Source organism: Psammomys obesus, unplaced genomic scaffold (genome assembly GCF_907164565.1).
Source record: "Psammomys obesus unplaced genomic scaffold, mPsaObe1.curated_primary_1811, whole genome shotgun sequence".
In the NCBI taxonomy this organism is placed as follows: domain Eukaryota; kingdom Metazoa; phylum Chordata; class Mammalia; order Rodentia; family Muridae; genus Psammomys; species Psammomys obesus.
In genome coordinates this window covers 17350213-17369798 of record NW_026596091.1, presented here as the reverse complement: position 1 = coordinate 17369798, position 19586 = coordinate 17350213, and the positions used below count along the sequence as shown (strand labels likewise).

At 34.1% G+C, this 19586-nt stretch overlaps 1 protein-coding gene across 1 annotated transcript in view; it reads right to left on the bottom strand.

The window, feature by feature from the left end:
* Cep290 (centrosomal protein 290) overlaps positions 1 to 19586 on the bottom strand; it is a 96492-nt gene that overhangs the window by 52501 nt on the left and 24405 nt on the right. The window contains exons 14-25 of the mRNA XM_055627832.1: positions 16449 to 16611; positions 14106 to 14206; positions 13948 to 14035; positions 12171 to 12280; positions 10630 to 10714; positions 9962 to 10104; positions 9225 to 9389; positions 8189 to 8338; positions 6594 to 6709; positions 4240 to 4342; positions 3929 to 4159; positions 637 to 810 (exon numbers count right to left, since the gene is read on the bottom strand). Coding sequence (XP_055483807.1) covers positions 637 to 810; positions 3929 to 4159; positions 4240 to 4342; positions 6594 to 6709; positions 8189 to 8338; positions 9225 to 9389; positions 9962 to 10104; positions 10630 to 10714; positions 12171 to 12280; positions 13948 to 14035; positions 14106 to 14206; positions 16449 to 16611 — 1629 coding nt within the window. The remainder of the gene's footprint in view (positions 1 to 636; positions 811 to 3928; positions 4160 to 4239; positions 4343 to 6593; positions 6710 to 8188; positions 8339 to 9224; positions 9390 to 9961; positions 10105 to 10629; positions 10715 to 12170; positions 12281 to 13947; positions 14036 to 14105; positions 14207 to 16448; positions 16612 to 19586) is intronic.

Below are 19586 nucleotides of genomic sequence, written 5' to 3'. Positions count from 1 at the left end.
CCTTTTTTAAGTTGCTTTGGTTGGAGTGTTTTATTATAAAAAGAGAAAGAAACTTACATAATTAGTCCAAAGATCTGAAATACTTGCCAGGTAAGTACTTTTACAAACTAAGCCAACTCCTTCATTTCCACCCTGATTTTTAGTATGTCTATAACACACACACACACACAAATGGAGAACTAGAGATCAGATCCAGTGGTAAGGAAATACCACTCATAATGTATTCACAGTCAAATAAATCCATCATAAGAAACAGAATCTAGGGACTGTGAGAGAAAGGTCAGAAAAGAAAGGAATGGGTACTTAATAGCATTTCCCTTTAACTGCAATATCCTATTTGTGCCATAAAAGAAGGTTGGCTCAGCTAAATCATACAACAAGAAATGTAAGAGGATGACCTAGCTAAAGTCATTATTAAGTCATTTGTAATTATATATAGTCAGTATGCTACATATTGGTATATATATTGATATCCAGGACAAACCACAGTTGGTTATACCTATTTTCTTATCTCCACAACAATTACATGAATAGAAACCAATTTTAATCATTGAAAATAAGCAAAATTCCTATAGACCCTAGGAAAAGGATACCCTTAAAGTAAAATAAGAAGGTGTAAAGATCATATACACCTACCTCTAAGTGTTCTAAGTTACTTGTTCTTTGAACAAGCATGTTATCTTTCTGCAACATGTCCCTATACTTAGTGGTCAGTTCATTGTACTGTTTGTTGGCTAGCTCTAGTTCAGACAAAGAAACGCTATTATCCACAACTTTCTGGAGAGCTGCAATTTTGAAGGTGGCCATTTCCTGGAAAAAAATAAAATAAACTGAGTTAAATTTGTACATTTTTTTCTAGTAAAACATAATTTTTAAGGGAGACAGCTCAGTTGTAACCAAAATAATTTTAAAGACATTTGAAAATATATATTGTTCATGTATTCTTCCATATAAAAGATATTTAGATAATTTTATTAAAAATTTAAATGACTTTTACAAGTTGTCACAGTAAACTGAAGTACATTTAATTTGGGAAAGTATAATAAACAGAAATCATCTTTGAATGTCTTTTCTAAGATTTAGAAGATTAAAATCAACTAAACATTTGGCAGTTTAAGTGAAAAAATTAGCATGAACTAACAATACCTTTAAATTGTAGCTATATCTGCTTTCTTGAAATGACACAAACTCGTCTTTTGGTTCCTGTTACTGAATAATTAAAATATCTAAATAGCTTTGTTTGTTGTAGTGAGGTTATTTATTTCCTGTGTTTTCTTGACAGTAGTTAGTTTTCTTGGGTTGTATTTTTCCTTCTAGCATCTTCTGTAATGCTGGATTTGTGGGTAGGTATTGTTGAAATTTGTTTTTGTCATTGAATATCTTGTTTTCTCCATCTATGATGACTGAGAGTTTTGCTGGGTAGAGTAGCCTGTGTTCTCTTAGGGTCTGCATGATGTCTGTCCAGGCCCTTCTGTCTTTCACAGTCTCTGTTGAAAAATCAGGTGTGGTCTGATGGGTTTGCCATTTTATGTTACTTGGCCTTTTTCCCTTGCAGCTTTTAGTACTTGTTCTTTGTTCTGTATACTTACTATTTTGATTATTATGTGGTGGGAGGATTTTCTTTTCTGGTCTAATTTATCAGGTGTTCTGTAGGCCTCTTGTATGCGTATAGGCCTCTCCTTTAAATTGGGGAAATTTTCTTCTATGATTTTGTTGAAAATATTTTCTGGGCCTTGGAGACGGGAATTTTCTTTTTCCTCTATTCCTATTATTCTAAGATTTTGTCTTTTTATGCTGTCTTGTATTTCTTGGATGGTTTGTGTCAGGAATTTTTTAGATTTAATACCTTCTTTGACAGATACATCAATTTCTTCCATTGTATCTTCCACACATGAGATTCTTTCTTCCATCTCTTGTAGTCTGTTAGTTATGCTTACCTCTGTAGTTCCTGTTTTCTTTCCTAGGTTCTCCCTTTCCATGATTTCCTCTGTTTATGTTTTCTTTAATTTTTCCAATTCTATCTTCAGATCTTGAACCATTTTCTGTTGATTTCCTCCACCTGTCTGACTGTATTTTCCTTCAATTCCTTCACCTGTTTGTTTGAATATTCCTCTGTTTCTTTTATTTCTTTAAGTGACTTAATCATTTCCACTCTGAATAAATAGAATAAAACTAAGAAAATTTCTATGTCTCAGGTGGCCTTAAATCATGTCTGAATAAAACGAGCTCCCAGGGGAAGGTGCAGGCAAGTGTGAATGGGCAGTCACTCCAGCTTCTGTACCAGTTGCAGAAGAGCTATCTGCAGGGTATTCTGTCACCTGGGTAGCAGGGCAGGCACAACAGCTAAACATTTCACACTATATCTTTTCAAAACATAAATGTTTTATATTTTCCAACTCACTTTTAAATATCCTAATATTGAAAGCAAAAAAAAAAAATTATCATTTCAAATTACTAGAATGTTATTTTTTGCCAATGCATGCTCGGTGAGATAGAGTCCAAGGAACATAAGAACTGTAAAGAAATTTTAGGATATATTAAAAAACATTGGAACGGCTGTTATTTTTAATTAATATATGATGATACCTGATAAAATAATTACTTTAAGCTGTCAGTTTTCTGTGCAAAATAATGAAGAACATAAAACTACAAAGTTAAATATGAACTCCTATTCTAAAAACATTCATTATATCCCCTATGTTGTCCAAGGCAAGCGACTAGCAGCAATGACATCCGAAAAGCAATGACATTATATAATCAGTTCTGGGTATGTAAATATTATCCCCTCTAAAAGGAAACAGGGCTCCTTAAAGAATTGGATTACTTTATATCTGAGTAGAAGCAATGTGTAAGTTAGGTCTAGAAAATAAATCAAGCTAAGTTCAAAAACCAATGGATCCTTGCTAAAGTAACTAAGAGACATATCAAAAGCCTCCTAATGGATAAAATGGAAAGTTATCAATTGAGTAAAATGTGCCTACTGTTTAAAAGTCTGTGAACCTCTCATGATAACCAAAGAAGAGCCTTATAAGGAAATAAATGATTCATCGCAGAAATAGAGCACACACACTCTGCCTTCTGTATCTGGTGGTGAAAAAGAGAGATCAAAACACCCATGCTGCCCTCACAGTGGGAAATATACTTTGAGAGGACCAGATGACCTGGATAATGATGAAACGTGCTCTCCTTCCAAAAGAATGTAAAAGCACTAAGAATGTGAGAAAATCATGAACACCCGTACCAGGCACCTACATGAGTGCCAAAATTATTAGAAAAAAGTAGAAAATGATCCTTTATATCATGCTAAAATTGTACCAGTTAACTGCTTAAAAAGAAAGGGTATCAGTAAAAAATAATGCAATTCCCCACAAAACGCCATCCAAACAAACATGCTATCTTTTGAACTAACATAGATTATTAGTTAAGACATATTCTTGCTAAGCCTGTTTAAATTGAAACAAAACCAAGGCCTTAGAGCTAAATTTGGTAAAATGAAAATAAAAATAGATCAATTAAATATTCTGCAGAGAGAAAAGCAAAACAAAGTGAAGTAGGTTGCTGCATTTGGCATTTAGGACATATAACTGTCAAATACAATAAATGCATTATTCATGATCAAATTCTAGAACTAAAGAAGACTTACTACTGTCTGCACATAGGAAACAGAAATACTGTCAATGTTTTCACTAATATTCACTAAAATTGTTAGTTTTGTAAACAAAAGCTTTCTATTGTAGAGAAGTACACTAAAAATATTTAGTAGAGAAATGTCTACAGTTTAAGTGTTCCAACAAAAAAAATTAGATGAATGAATTACAGCAAATGTCAATAAACATGAACCATTAATCCTGGTGATATATGTGCATGATTCTTATTACCCTTAGAATCAAAAGTTCCTGAGGAGGTGAAAAAAAAAAATCAGCAATACCTTAAACCTTTGCAAATTTCCAATTTTTTCAGTAACTTCAGCTTCCATTGATATTAACTCATTCTTGTATTTCCCATTTTCTTTTCTAAGCTGCCGTTCCATTTCCACTAAGGTTGTATACTGCCGTATGAGGGACTTTTCATTCACTTGCAAAACAGTAATTTTCCTATTGTTTTCTGAAAGTATTTTCTTCATTTCATTCGAATCCACCTGCAGAGCACTGAGCAAATTCTGAACAAAATCATACTGACATTACTGAGTGAATCAAGGTATCCTTGTTTGTACTTGGCAGAATGATGTTCAAGGCTTACATTGTACTCTTTTACTTTCACAGCATCTTGTTGAACTTGATCCTCAAGTTTTTTCTTCTCCTCTTTTAGCGTCTCAGATTCTGTTTTCCAAATATCCTTTTCACTATAATAAATGTAATAACAATGAAAAAGACAATAAAGTAAATAGAATAAAATGTTTCCCCACAAAAAGGATGCATTTAGATTCTGGAAGCTTTAAATTTTCTTAGAACAAAAGACATACTATTTACCAATTGATATGCAAAAAGTTAAATTTCACTCAACGTTTTCAATAAATTAAAGGTAGTATTACAATTTTATGAAATTTTCTTTTATCTGACCTATCACTTTAAAATATTTACAACATAATACCCCAATCCTTATGCAGACATGAAATATACAAGGCAATCCTACAATATTTTATGTCAAAAAAGGAAATAGAAAAAACAGAAAACGACAAGCATTAAAGCTTCATTAGAGAAAGGTTCTTTGACCCCCCTGCTCGGATGTAGTCCATGCTCCATAGGGGTTTTCTAGTAAGGGGAGCAGGGACAATCTCTCCTGATGAGACCTGATAGGCTAGGGTCAGACAGTAGGGGAGGAGGACCTCCTGTATCAGTGGACTAGAGGAGGGACATGCAGGGGAAGAGAGTGGGAAGGTGACACCCTGGAAGAGATGGGGGAGGGAGCTACAGCCAGGATAAAAAGTGAATAAACTGTAATAAATAATAATAAATTTACAGAAAAAAAGAAAAGCATTGTTTGAAAGGTCATTCAAACACTAAAGCTTTCATATCAAAATGACATAAGAGCCAGCTTTATAGTGCACTCAATGGATTAGGTTGATTTGTTAAAAAAAAAGTGTATGTATGTCAATTGAGTAACTATTCAATTAGTATATTGAATTTATAAACAAATTATTATAAAGCAAAAAGGATTTAGAATATAAATATTGTTAACATTCCAAACCAAATTCTGAAAAAATATCAAATCTCAAAATTCTGGCCTATGTCTTAAATACGAGCAATGTATATGCACAAAATGTTTAGAATGAGAACATTAGGAATTACTGAATTTAGTGAAAACTGATTTTTCTCTTTAATCAGTTTAAAGAGATATCAAATGCAAACAGCTTCTTGGTTAGGAATAGGACCCTATGTCCACTTCCTTTTTGTTGTTGTTTTTAAAGAGGGAGAGAAAGAACAAAAAACATAAATTTTTGTGGGTAGGAAAGAGTATGTGTCTTGAAGAACATAGAAGAGGAGAAACATGATCAAAATGTATTGTATGAAAAGAATTTTTAAACAAGCAAACAAAACCTTTAGATTTAATTGAAGGTATGTAAAGGACTGAAACAAAAGGAGTAGGTTCAAGAAATCTATTGAACTACACTATGATTTCAGTATGTTATTATGTACTTGAAAACTTGTTAAACAGCAGGTAATTGTATTTGTACCATAAAACAATGAGAGGACTAATAAACACACTAAACAGGTTGATTTATCTATTCTATTTTCACACAAATCAAAATCCCTTTGGATACAAAAACAAGTATAAGTTTACTTATCAATTAAAAGAAATCTAAATCATTTTTAAAGGCACGTAAGTCATTGTTGCTTACTGAAAAGGCATTCAAATTATGGATGGCATGGGGCCAATTTTAGTGGCATCATTACTTTTGCCACCAAATGGTTTTCATTTCAACATATGATTTAATTTTGATTAGATATGTGAAGACATGTTACTCTTCTTTAATGAACATGAATCTAAGTTCTATGAATGCCTGGAAACATTTTATAACCATAATAGTAGATAAGAAAAATCCATACAAATTTATCCATCCTCTGCCTCTAGATTTCCTGTCAATCAGATAGTACCATAAGTATTCAGAATCACCTTTGGTTATGAAGTATAATTCCTACTAATACTATGGTTGAACTGATGAGAGAAACATGAGAAGGTATGTTAGCTCCCATTTGTATAGTGATGATAGTGATGAATGTTGTTACCAATAGCTAATATTTATATTGTCCAGTTGTGTTATGCACTAGCTTGAATGTTTTGATGTAAGTTCACTTAGACTGCATTACAACCCTATTAGGGAGTGGAAGTACTATCATAGAATTTCACAGGAAGAAACTAAGACAGAGACAACAAAGGCAAAGCAACTTACTCAATGCCTCACACCTACCAAATGTTGGAATCTGGCTAAACTCTGTCAATCCCAGAAACAAAGAGGGTTAAGATCAATAAACTAGTTTAGAAACATGTTGAAACATGTTCTTGACAGTGGTTATATAGAGGAGGATCAATACTCTGCTTTGTGACTGTCAGTACAATATAACAACTTTATAAAGTTTTCAAAACATAAATACCTTAGATATTCTTTATATAATAAACTTTGTTGGTGACGAATTACTGCAAATTTTCTGTTATAATCTTCAAGAGAATCTTCTAAATGCTTTAACTTCTTTTCTTTATTGTCTAGTTCCTAAAATTTGGTTTATAAATAAGAATTTAAAGAGCATTAGACTATATTTTGAATCCAAAGGTACACATTCAGATTCCAAAATGATTATTGAAATTCCATTATTTTCAACATTTCAATATAAGGTACAAAGAATGAGGCAATACAAAGTTCTATGAAACAAGCAAAATTATTCTTTTCAAATATGGTAGCTGCAGTAAGCACACAAACTAGCAGATACAGAATTCACCTTAAGCAAAAATGCTTATCAGACAGAACAGCTAAATAGTCAACTCCTGTTACTTAGCCATGTACTGTTTTGACAACATACACTTCTGTGCCTCTACCAAAATTAGCCCATTTCTTTTAAAATATGGTAAGGCTGTGACTTTTACACTAATTAATTTATTTATTGGTTTGCATGCACATGCATATGCACTGCACATATGGAAGTCAGACAAAAACTTGCAGAGTCTATTCTCTCCTTCCACCACGTGGCCCAAGTAACTGAAGACAAACACAGGTCGTCAGGGCTAGCATCAAGTGCTTTTACACACTAAGCAATCTTGCTGGTCCCTATCAGTTTTAATAAAAATAAAAATCATGAATCTTAGATCAAGCATGACAATACCGTGCTGACATTATTTGTTGATGGTATCCCAATAATATATTAAAAAAATCATTAGTATTTTCCTGTATCTAAGAATAGTGACATAAGATGCATATTTAAGAAATGTTTTGATATGTTGTTGAACTCACCCTTACCTGACTTGGGTAGCATACAAATTCAAATAGAAACAAGATTAATGTCATGCCCAAATATTTAAAAAAATGATGAATATAACTCAAGTATCACGCCAATGGACAATCTAGCAGTCGGAGGCAGTGATACTTATAATCACAAATTTATTTGTGATTTTGAGTAGTTTTATTTTAAGTACAATTATAGGGCCTGAAATGTTAGAGACTTTAAGCTTCAAAGAAAAATCTAAAAAGTACTTCATCAAGCTTTTTTTTAATCCACTTCTGCAGCTGGCAAGCAGTAAAAAAAAGCACGGGTAAAGTAATATAATAGAATACCCCTCCTAATTCGCAGTGGATCTAACAATCTATACTGGAAAAGGTGAAAGGCAAATTTACATGCAAGCTTTTCTTGTGATTAACGCAAAAAGAGACAATTTTAATAACAGCACCGAGAAATTTATCATTTCATTCTCTTATTTTTCTAAGCAGCAATAAACAAAATACTTATTTATATAATGTTACTTTATATTAATTGCTTATAATTCTACATATCATATATCTCAAATGAGTAACACACAAATGAGCAAAATGCATGAACATACTTTACAGGCAGATAAATGGAATAAACTTCTTTATATTAGTCCAGCTGGCTCACAATCTACTATAAAATAATTTTTTGAGAATTCAAAGGAATTTATAGACTAAATTAAGAACCATACTATCAAAAATGTCTGTCATTAACACATAAATGTTCAGTACCTGCAAAAGATGTACTAAATATTCATTCTGAGAATTGATGACACAGGCACTAGATGGTGCCATCCCATCAGGTAAGTCTACACCTCTATAAACTACATTGGATCCTGCAGATTGACGAAGAAGGTCAGTTTCTTTCTCAAGATGTTCAATCTGGAAACAATCCAGGAATGATAATCACATTTCAGAAAACTACAAGGCAGCAAGTTATACTTCATGCTTTCTCTATTGCAAATCTTTTTAAAAATGGGAACAACTTAACAAAAATTAATTAAATTAAGCTTTAATTTTTTACTAAGAAATGCCTAAAACAAGATTTAGAGCTCTTAGGTTCTCCAGTATAGTAAAAGGAACTTATTTTTCCACATAACTTCTTACGAATCTTCAAAAAACAATGTGTAGAGAGTGAGAGACGTTGGGAAGTACAGCTGAAACAGAGCTCAAGGATCATGTAGAAGACGGGCAGAAAGATTAAGGATGACTCTAAGGATACTACGGTTTTCAGACTCAACAGGGCATGTGCACATATGAACTCACGAAGACAGTTGTGACAGCACACAAAATATCAGCACAAGATCAAGCCTGGCAAAATCCCAGCCCAGAGGAGAGGATGTGGTCACAAAATTCCACCCCTAACCAAAAAGCTATTTGTAATTGGTCACTGCCAAGAAAGGAAAAACTCAGTTTTCTTTAGTGGAGAGACTTGGGTATATCTACCACACTGCAGGGCAAGCACCATGCTCACTAGATGACTGGCTATCACAAATCAGATTCCATGGGTTTTGTTTGAGGAAAAATATAACAAGAAGTATGGTTGTTAAGAAAAATCTGAGAAGAGAGTCTGTGGATAAGACATGATAAAATATACTATATGAAATTATCAAAGAATAAATCAAAACATTTTTCAAAATCTCCAAAAGAAAAAAAAAGTGGTTTAAGAGTTGAAAGATCTCAAAGGACATTTTCCTCTTTAAAAAAGTTTTCTATTGAACATACTATCACAGGCTTAATATTTTCTGAAATTTAATAAAACTCTTACCTTTAAGTTTGCTTTTACCAACTGCTGTGAATAATTTATAGCCTCTTTCCGAGACTCTGTGAGTTCTTGCCTTAATTCTTCATTCCTTCCTGTAAGTTGATCAACTTGGGCTTTCAAATGCAAACTGGGATCAAAGATTCCTTCTGCATTCTTTGATTCCATAGCCTGGTATATTTATAATATATATTACAAATGCAAAAAAAAAATAGTAAAATCATAGTCAAGAAAAATATGCCTTTAAATAATTTATCATCTTTCCATGCTCCCTGCCATGTCTAATAAAAAAGGTTATTTACATTTCTTATGAAATAATATTTATAAAATTTAAGTTTAGCCTATGTTATTATACATAGTGGTTGCTCCATTAAAATAAATAGCATTTAGTAAATATTAATAGATTAGAAAAGTAGAAAACAACTAGATAGTCATAAGAGGATCAGCAATCAAATATAAACCAGGTTCATGTTAGCTGAGCGAGTAACTTAGATTTCTTCCCTCCTCACTTCAGCATCTATAAAGTAGAAACACTAGTTCTGAAAGCCTATGGTTGCAATATGATGAGCTGCAGCTGACACCTGCTGCCTACACTCTCCTGCCATAACAGGCTTCTCCTGGACTGTATAATTCATCCCTTTTATAAAGTTGCTTTTTAACTGGGTATTTTATCACAGCTTCAAAAATAAAATCAATACAGAAGATGGGGTGGCTGAAGGCAGAGTAATATAGAAACAACTTACATTAACCAGTCTTTCAAGACTTGGGATGATTAAAGATGTTTCACTTCCTTTCACACCAGGATCCTTCGGCATGTCCTTAATAGCTTGCAAAATTTCTTTCATACCTTCTTCAAGTTGCTTATTTTCTTCAACTAATTCTTTCACTGTAATTATACATTTTTTTACATTGAATGAACAGATCTTTTCTACAACTTATATTATTTTATGTACATGACAGATATTTCAAATAGAAAAAAATTGGAGAACAAAAATGTAAATAAATATTCAACTATAAATTGAACATGAATAGCTGAATTAAACACTATACCTATTTTAGTCATGTGAATATGTGTGTGTTTATATATATATATATATATATATATACATAGAGAGAAATAGAGAGAAATATTGGATAGCTTTGTCATATTAAATGTCTTTAAATTTTTATAACTTCACCTTTACTTGTGCATATATGTGACACACATTTTTATCAAAAACTGGACATAATATTTTAGACAATAAAAACAGCAATGTAACCTACAAAGATAAGTAACAGGAACTGAGCTATATGTTATAAAAGTAACTAATTTTTTTTTTAAAAAAATGCTAATGTATTAACATCCCATAGGTTTAAATTTTTTAGTATATGGAAAATAGATATAGAAAAGGACGATATAATAGTGACTTACATTTATTCTGAAATTTAGCAATCACTGTCCTACTTCTTTCTAAATCTTTATCCTTTTCAATTAGTTCTCTTGAAAGAAATTCATTCTGAACAAAGAGAATAAAACATTTTATAAAAATATCACATAATAAATAGGTTTAAAGTAAAAGCAATGCTTTACCAATTCAAGCTAAACACAACAGAAAACAAGGCACACAATTACAAAGTCCAGAGGACAAAACAGAAATGGTCTTATTCCTCCTGCAATCCCCAGGACAGTTTTCTGTCCTTAGTACCAACTACATCATTGTCGTTAATGGTCTGTCATTACACTACCTGTTCTGCCTGGCTTCTCTCACGGTCAAGCTTTATTTCTGCATTTCTACTCTGTTTTTCTTGAATCGGTAAATCCTGTGCTATGGTTTCATTCTAAAGAGACATTTAATATATTAATCAGGGAAGTCAACAAGTTAAAAGCAAATATACTGCAATTATAGATTTTTAAGAAGTACAGATCTGCTATAAACTAGTGTTAATTTGTAAATAAAAAGAATTCTTATAGGAATTGTTTACAGAACTCTGGTAAAAATAATAAGAGGAATTACATGAATATATTTGGAAGAAAGCTCACCTGAGATCTAAGGAATACTAGCTCTCTCTGTAGCTGCTCTATGAGATTTTCAAGGGGATCTATCTGAGATGATTTGCATTGTGAATTAACAGGCACAGGATCTGAAAGATTAACTTGGATCTTACTTTTCAGCATCTCAGTTTGTGAGGGTGATTCACTTTGCCTTCTATCATCTTTCAAACTGAGATCAGCACACTTTACTTGAGAATGGACCTGTTCATCTTCTGATGTTACTTTATCCATCTCATGGTCATACGATTGTTGAGAAAACACTGCAGAGTTCTGCCTGTATGATAATTTCTGCATTAACTCTGAAGCTGTTGGTGATGTTTGAAAAGATGAACTGCTTTTCTGTAAGAGTCTGGATTTCTCTATAGCTTGATGGTTTCCTGACCCTCTTTTCAGACAGTCATCGGAGAAAGAGCGTAAGTACTCACTTAGTTCTTCATTGCTCTCCTTACTGAAGCTACTGACTAATGATTCTAGATTTCTCAAAGATTGAAGACATGGTGCTTTAAAAATCTCCCTTATTGTAATAGCTTCTGGAGTTGCATTATCATCTTTTACTTGCATAAATGAGGAACATCTAGTTAAAGAGACAATAGGATCCACTCCACTTTCTACACTATGATGAATTCCAGAAAGCATTCTCGATAATGATCGTATGGTCTTATTTTCCTCTGTCTCATTTCGATCTGATCGCAGAACACTGAATGACGGTCTCCTATGCAGCAGCTCTATTTTAGCTGAACTTTTAATCTGTATTCAAAGTAAGTAATAGATCATTAATAAATCTTCAGACCACGAAGCTATTTAAGTAAGTAAAAATTATTTAACAATCTAAGAAAGAGGAGGTACTAAATGAGATTAAGTGAAAAAAATGAACTGCTAGCATTTTTCTGTATTCTTTTTGTCAGAGCATTACTGGTTACCTTTGATTGTGTTTCATTCATATTTTTGAGGCTCATGAAACTTAGTTTTCTTTCTCCTATTTTATCTTCCTGAGAAAAGTTTTCAGTTAGGCTCAGGTCAATGGTTAATCCTACAATATGAAAGAATTAACAAATAAGAAACACCAACAAAAATAACTCTTTTATTCCAAAGCAAAAAATAAAGTTTTAATCAAGGTTTTGTTTTGTTTTGTTTTAAGTTTTATTCATTTATTTTGTATACAGCATTCTGCCTACTTGTACATCTGTATGCAAGAAGAAGGAGAGGCTCAGGGTTCTTAAAATCTTTGATCAAGAAGTAGCCAACAAAACTCTCTGATCTAGCTTATTTTCAGTAGGCAATTGATAAAATGAGAGACTAATTTGAATTGTATCATCGTTATCATTTTAGTCCATGTTAATTTAAAAGCACCCATTAATAAGTAACAAAGCATTTTAAAACTTATAAAAAAGCTTAAAAGCCACATTTTTATTTTAATATATATCTTTTTCTTTATTTTTGTGATGCTAGGACTTATACAGGCTCTGTGCAAGCCAGACAAATGTTCCAATACTAGAGTTATACCTAAGCCTCACAGAACATTGCAGAAAAGTGAGCAGAAATATTGTAAGAGCCAGAGGACTAGGAAGCCTATGAAAAAAATTGAGTCTATGTATATGACAGGGAAGTTACACCCATTAAATTGTAAGGGTATAGCTGCTTAAACAAAACCTGAAATAGTATAATAGTTAGTATCTTAACATGGATAGGAAAAATCGCATAGGTCCTCAACACAAGAAGAACAGCTACAGGAAATTAAAATCTGCTGACAGAGGGAGAACGACCTTCCCCTTAGATAAGTCCTCTGTCTAGGGTGCCAGTGCCAAGCGGCCAGTACTAACCACAAACACTAAATGGGATTTCGTAGGTGGCATTTATATTTTTATCTGCACACACACACACACACACACACACACACACACACACACACACACACACAAGATGGGGACGGGGTGAGACATGGGAGAAGAGGAGAGAAAAGAATGTAAAAATATTGTCATTTTTAAAGTGTGTGTAATGCTCTTTCACAACTCCCAAACTTAGTTCCCAGTAGGTACACCAAGCAGCTCACAACTGCATGTAACTCCAGCTCCAGGGAATCCAATGTTTTGTTTTCTTTTTTTTTCTGACTTCCATAGGCACTGACATACATGAAGCAAGCAAGCAAATATAAACCAAAATAAAATTTAAATTTAAAAAAGTTAAAGAAACCCTCTCTATATGGTCTCAAAAATGAACTGTCGTGGCTGTTATGAAGATTAGTCTGTTCTTCTAAAAGTAAAGTAACAAACAAATGAATGTTAATTTAAGTTTAATGAAAAATATTAACCAAATAAAAAAATTTTCAGTGTACAGCATTTAAAACAAAATACCATTCTAAGCATGGAAATACAGTATTATAAAAATTACAATTTTCAGACGATTAGTCAAAACAAAATGGAGCTATCTAAAAATCAACAGCCTGTACACTGAATTTTCCAGAAGTCCAAAATTCCAATACTTGCTTTACTTTTCTTTCACTTCTAATTCTTTAACTGTTTTAGATTCAGAATCATACCCAAATATACCCAGTTATCTCTTCTTCAAGATACTGTTTTCTCATAGTACTTGGACCACATGCAGGACAACAGAGCAAAATCATCCTCAACATAGAGAAAACCCCAGATCTAGATACACATTTTCCAAATGACTCTTTAAGCATGGAAGAACAGGGAATACCTGAGGCTGCATTCCTTTTTCCTCTTTCTTGAGCCATTTGACGAATTTTTCTTTTCAAGTCAAGTCGTTCTTCCTCTAGACTCTCAATCTGCAAAGCATCAATTATTAGTAGATCTCCTTAGTTTAGAAAAGAAAATAGTAAATTGAGCATCACTTGCCTCTTTCAAGAGAATCTGGTTTTCAGCTCTGTACTGGTACTGTTTTAAGCGTTTACTGTTTCTAAATTCAGTTAAATCAATCATTGTCTTGGGTTCAAGGCCTGAAATAGAAAGCAAATGATCACAAACTTAAAAACTTGCAAATGAATGACAAAATCTTCACAGAACGCCAAGTAACGAATAATATTCATTATCATCATTCAAAACATAGAGACTTCTTGTACAAGAATTTCGAAACAGTTATACTACAAAGAAAGTTAAATGTTAACAAATTGTGAAAACCCTGACAAACATATATGGGGATGGTGCAAAAGTACTACAATTCATTAATTAAGAACCCTAGCTAAGCAAGAAGGAGGACCCTGGGTAAGATGAGCAATCCTCACTCAGAAAGGCAAACAGGATGGACATTGGAAAAGGGAGAAAACAATTAAGAGGACAGGAGCCTACCACAGAGGCCCTCTGAAAAACTCTACACAGCAGCGTATCAAAGCAGATGCTGAGACTCATAACCAAACCTTGGGCAGAGTGCAGGGAATCTTATGAAAGAAGGGGGAGACAGAAAGACCTGAAGAGGACAGGAGCTCCACAAGGAGAACAATAGAACCAAAAAATCTGGGCACAGGTGTCTTTCTGAGACTGATACTCCAAACAAGGACCATTATTCATCCATCAAGATAACCTAGAACCCCTGCACAGATATAGCCCATGGTAGCTCAGTGTCCAAGTGGGTTCCTAGTAATGGGAACAGGGACTGTCTCTGACATGCACTCATTGGCTGACTTTTTGATCACCCTCCCCTGAGGAGGCAGCAGCCTTACCAGGCCACAGAGGAAGAAAATGCAGCCAGTCCTGATGACACCTGATAGGCTAGGGTCAGAGGGAAAAGGAGGACCTCCCCTATCAGTGGACTTGGGGATGGGTATGGGAGGAGAAGAGGGAGGAAGGGTGGAAGTGGGAGGGAACAAGGGAGGGGGCTACAGCTGAGATACAAGGTGAATAAACTACAATAAATAAAGAAATAAAAATTAAAGAAAAATTTTTAAAAAATAACCGTTGTCATGAAGTAAATATGTGTTGAACCAGGTTCAATGTCCACTTTAAACTTGTATCTTAGGTACAGAGATAAAATTTATTGATTGATTGATTATTTTAGTCTGGCAGGAATACATAAGATCAGGCTAAATATAATGCTTAGAGCAATGCTTCTCAGACAGCCATCATTATCAATACTAATGATGTTATTAGTTTAATCCTCTCAGCTAACCTGTCTCCTAATCTGTCTCCATCACATTTTCTGATTACTAAAACTAGGAGGTGAAAAGCAGGTGTCAAGACAATCTAAATAGTTGTAAACTAGATTTTGGTAATAAAGGCTAAACTTGTTAAAGACAGAAAACAGTGTTTGTGACCACTTTCTAGATAACCAGAAGTTATCCAGTGAACCGACTAGTCATTAATCAAAAATCTAACTTGATTTAAGTATAATCTTAAATCCTACTTAGCTGTGTTTTACAAATAAGTAATTAATATAAAGCATTTAATTTTCTTTTAGAAAAAAAATTTATAGATTGTCAGTTTACAGAAGCACTAATTAACTTTCAGCAAGTATAAGAAAATCATTAATCATAGTCGTTTTAAAGAAGCAAATTAGATTTTTCACTTTAGTTATAACTTATCATGTAAACTAGTAGCATGAAGTAATTCACCACTTATTTTAAATTCCCAAGTTATATTTGAAAATTACATCTTAGACTAAATAAAACTCCTAAAATACTCAAGTAAAATGTAAGCAGTGTATTTATAAGTATTTATACATTCTTAATAGGTTTACAAAGTACTTTTAACTGGCCTCATCTGAAACAAAATCAGTTTGTAAACTAATAAATCATACAGATGTTTCTTGTTTCAAAAAAGGTTGACTCCTTGTATGTATCATAATCCAATGCACTTTCACTTTTCAATAACCAGTTCTTACTGAAGATATACTAGGCCAATGAAAGCCAAGTTCCTCATCAACTTTTCCAACACGAGGGCCCCAAACCCACTTCTGTCGGAGTTACTTCCACTTTTGTTTATGTGTTTCTACAGAAACATTTATTTGGGGGAAAAAATACCCTCCAACTACTTAGAAGTAAATGAACAAACCTAAAGTAAAGGCAAGAGGCAAATCACAGGAGAAGAAGGGAGAACATGCATGCAGAACATGTAGACTTTGGTTGGTTTGAGGAACATGGCTACTTCCCTTACAAAGACAAAGACAAACCAAAAGAAAACAAATAAAACTTGAAAATTATGGTTGAGGAAAAAGACATGTCTTAAAAAAAAAAAAAAAAAGCTTACCCGCCCGCTCTCTAAGGGCTTCATTTTCATCAAGGACATCATTAATCTTCATCTCAAGTTTATTGATTTCCTTGGTCAACACTTCAATCTCTCCATCTCTTATTTTAATTTGGGCTTTACAGTTCTTTATTTCAATAACAGCATCTTCTAAGCCATATACTCCCTGAAAAATAGCCATCTAGCTTAAATAAATTTAACTACACCTGTATTTTATATGGCAGATTTATTTTAGAACTGATACATAAAAATAAAAATAGTACATATTAATGGTATATTTTACTGTACATCTATAAACCAAGTCTATTAATGAATGTACAATATGAACATCTGACACTTAGGCAATGTGACTCAGAATATTACATATGAAACACTGAGTACATAGCGATAAACATAAAAGTACAGACATAAAACATAAGGTTATAATCAGCCACAGCAATCAAAATGTATAACTAATTTCCTAACAAACCAAATCTTAAATTCTGAAAAGTCCAAGTAGATTCAGTTGATACAGATATAGGAAGCACCAAAGCCATTCCCAATAAAATTGCATCAAGCATGTCAGTATCCCACGTCCATACTTGCACAAAGGACACAGATACAAAGGACTAATCCTGCTACCTGCCAGAGCTGCTTATCTGAAGAGAACATTTCATCAAAAGGTTTGGAAGGGAGGTAAATACAGAAAGAGGATGAAGGAAGGTAAAATAACAAAAATGATATCTGGAGGGAACAGGAGCTCTACAAGAAGAGCAACAGAACCAAAAAATCTGTGCACAGGGGTCTTTTCTGAGACTGATACTCCAAACAAGGGCCATGTACGGAGATAAGCTAGAACCCCTGCACAGATGTAGCCCATGGCAGCTCATTGTCCAAGAAGGTCTCCAATAATAGGAACAAGGACCATCTCTGACTTGAATTCATGGGCTGGCTCTTTAATCACCTCCACCTGAGGGGGGAGCAGCCTTACCCAGTCCACAGAGGAAGACAATGAAGCCAGTGCTGATGATACCTGATAGTCTAGGGTTTAGATGGAAGGGGAGGAGGACCTTCCCTATCATTGGACTGAGGGAGGGGCACAGGAAAAGAAGAGGGAGAGAGGGTGGGATTGGGAGGGGAAGGGAGATGGGGCTACAGCTGGGATACAAAGTAAATTAATGGTAATTAAAATATGAAAAAATAAAAATTTTAAAAAGTGAAAAAATAAAAGAAATAATAAAAAAAGATGTCTGAAAAAGCCATAAGAAATCATACTATCAACTGTTTATCTAAAAACAAAAGCAACGACCCTATATCAAATGTAATTCTGTGTATAAACACACACATGGTTTAAAGAACCTTTCCTCATCTGTGCTGACAATGCTCCCTCCAAGAGCCAAAGATCACCTAACAAAAACTCCGCCACCAGACAAGAGCTGCTTTCTTTTGAGTTATAGGTCAAGGCTGTCTAAGAGACTCAAAACAGACAGCTCATTGCTATTGCTTTGGTTGCCCCCAAGAGGTAGAAAGTAAGTCCCAATTACTAAAGACACCATGCATTTCAGAAACAGGGCCTAGAGACTCCGATTTGGAACAGATTTTTTTTTTTTTTTGTATTTTATTTTTTTCTTATCAGTTACATTTTATTAACTCTGTATCCCAGCCGTGTCCTGATCCCTCATTCCCTCCCAGTCCCTCCCTCCCTCCCTCATCTCCACCCTGCCCCTTGCCAAGTCCCCTGATAGGGGGGACCTCCTCCCCATTCATCTGATCCTGTTTTATCAGGTATCTTCAGGACTGGCTGCAAAGCTCTCCTCTGTGGCCTAACAGGACTGCTCCTCCCTTGGGGGGTGGGGAGGTCAAAGAGCCTGCCATTGAGTTCCTGTTAGAAATAGTCCTTGTTCCTCTCACTATGGGAAACCAATTGGTTACTGAACTACCACAGGCTACATCTGAGCAGAGGTTCTGGGTTACATTCATACATGGTCCTTGGTTGCATGTCAGTCTCAGAAAAGACCCTGTGCCCAGATATCTTTGGTCCTTGTGGAGCTCCTATCCTTTCCTCATCAGTCTAACTCCCCTTCTTGCTTATGATTCCCTGTACTCTGCCAGAGGTTTGGTCATGAGTCTGCTTTGAAAACACTGCTAGTTAGAGTCTTTCCAATGCGCTCAGTAAACTCCTGTCAATGTTCAATGCGTATCCCATCTGTCTTTCAAAACGAGGATTGATAATCTTACCCCATGTCCGCTCTCTTGATTATCTTTTTTAGGTGTATAGATTTCATTATGTTTATTATATCTTATAGGTCTATATAAGTGAGTATATACCGTGTTTGTCTTTCTCCTTCTGGGAACAGATTTTTAAGTCTCTTTCCTGAGGACTAGCTTACATAGTACCAGAAGGCATCACAAAAGCTTACAAAGGTAGAAAAGCAACTACCAACCCTAGCCACCTCTGTTGGTTATGAAACCCAATGACCAGAATGGTTCAGTAATCCTAAGGGAAACTACTCAGTGCTAATGAAGTCATGGTTACTGTAGAACTCACAACTACCACAATATAATCTAAGCATCTGTACTTACACCTACAGAGAAGCATAATCCTTTCTCTTTGCAGGAGGAGTTTATTACTGAAAACCAAAACCAAAACCAAACAAAATGCAGTTGTGGAGGCCAGTAAGGCTCAGGGATAACTGCAGAAGTGGGAGCAGAACGATATTAAGAGTCAGATAATAAGGGATATTGCTATGAGATTTATCTCCTGGCAAATATCAGAAGCTGTGCCATAAACTCTCACCAACATGACTGCCTAAAACACAAGCTAAACAGGGACGACAACAAAAGATACGCCAGAGTGAAGAGGTAAGTCCATGAGGCCTCAGCCCTACACAAAGAACTCCACAAAGACGATTAATAAATGCTGAGCAGGAAAAACAATCTTCTCCAGTGAAAAACACAACTGGTTATCCAATACCCAATAAATACATACAAGTCATTATACAGGCTGAGCAATTATATTTAAGACTTTATATATATGTATATATGTAACCTATATGTATACAATATATAAATATATAACATATAAAAATATATTATATATACATATTTATATAGACATATATATGTAACATATATATCCAAGTATATATGCGTATATATGTA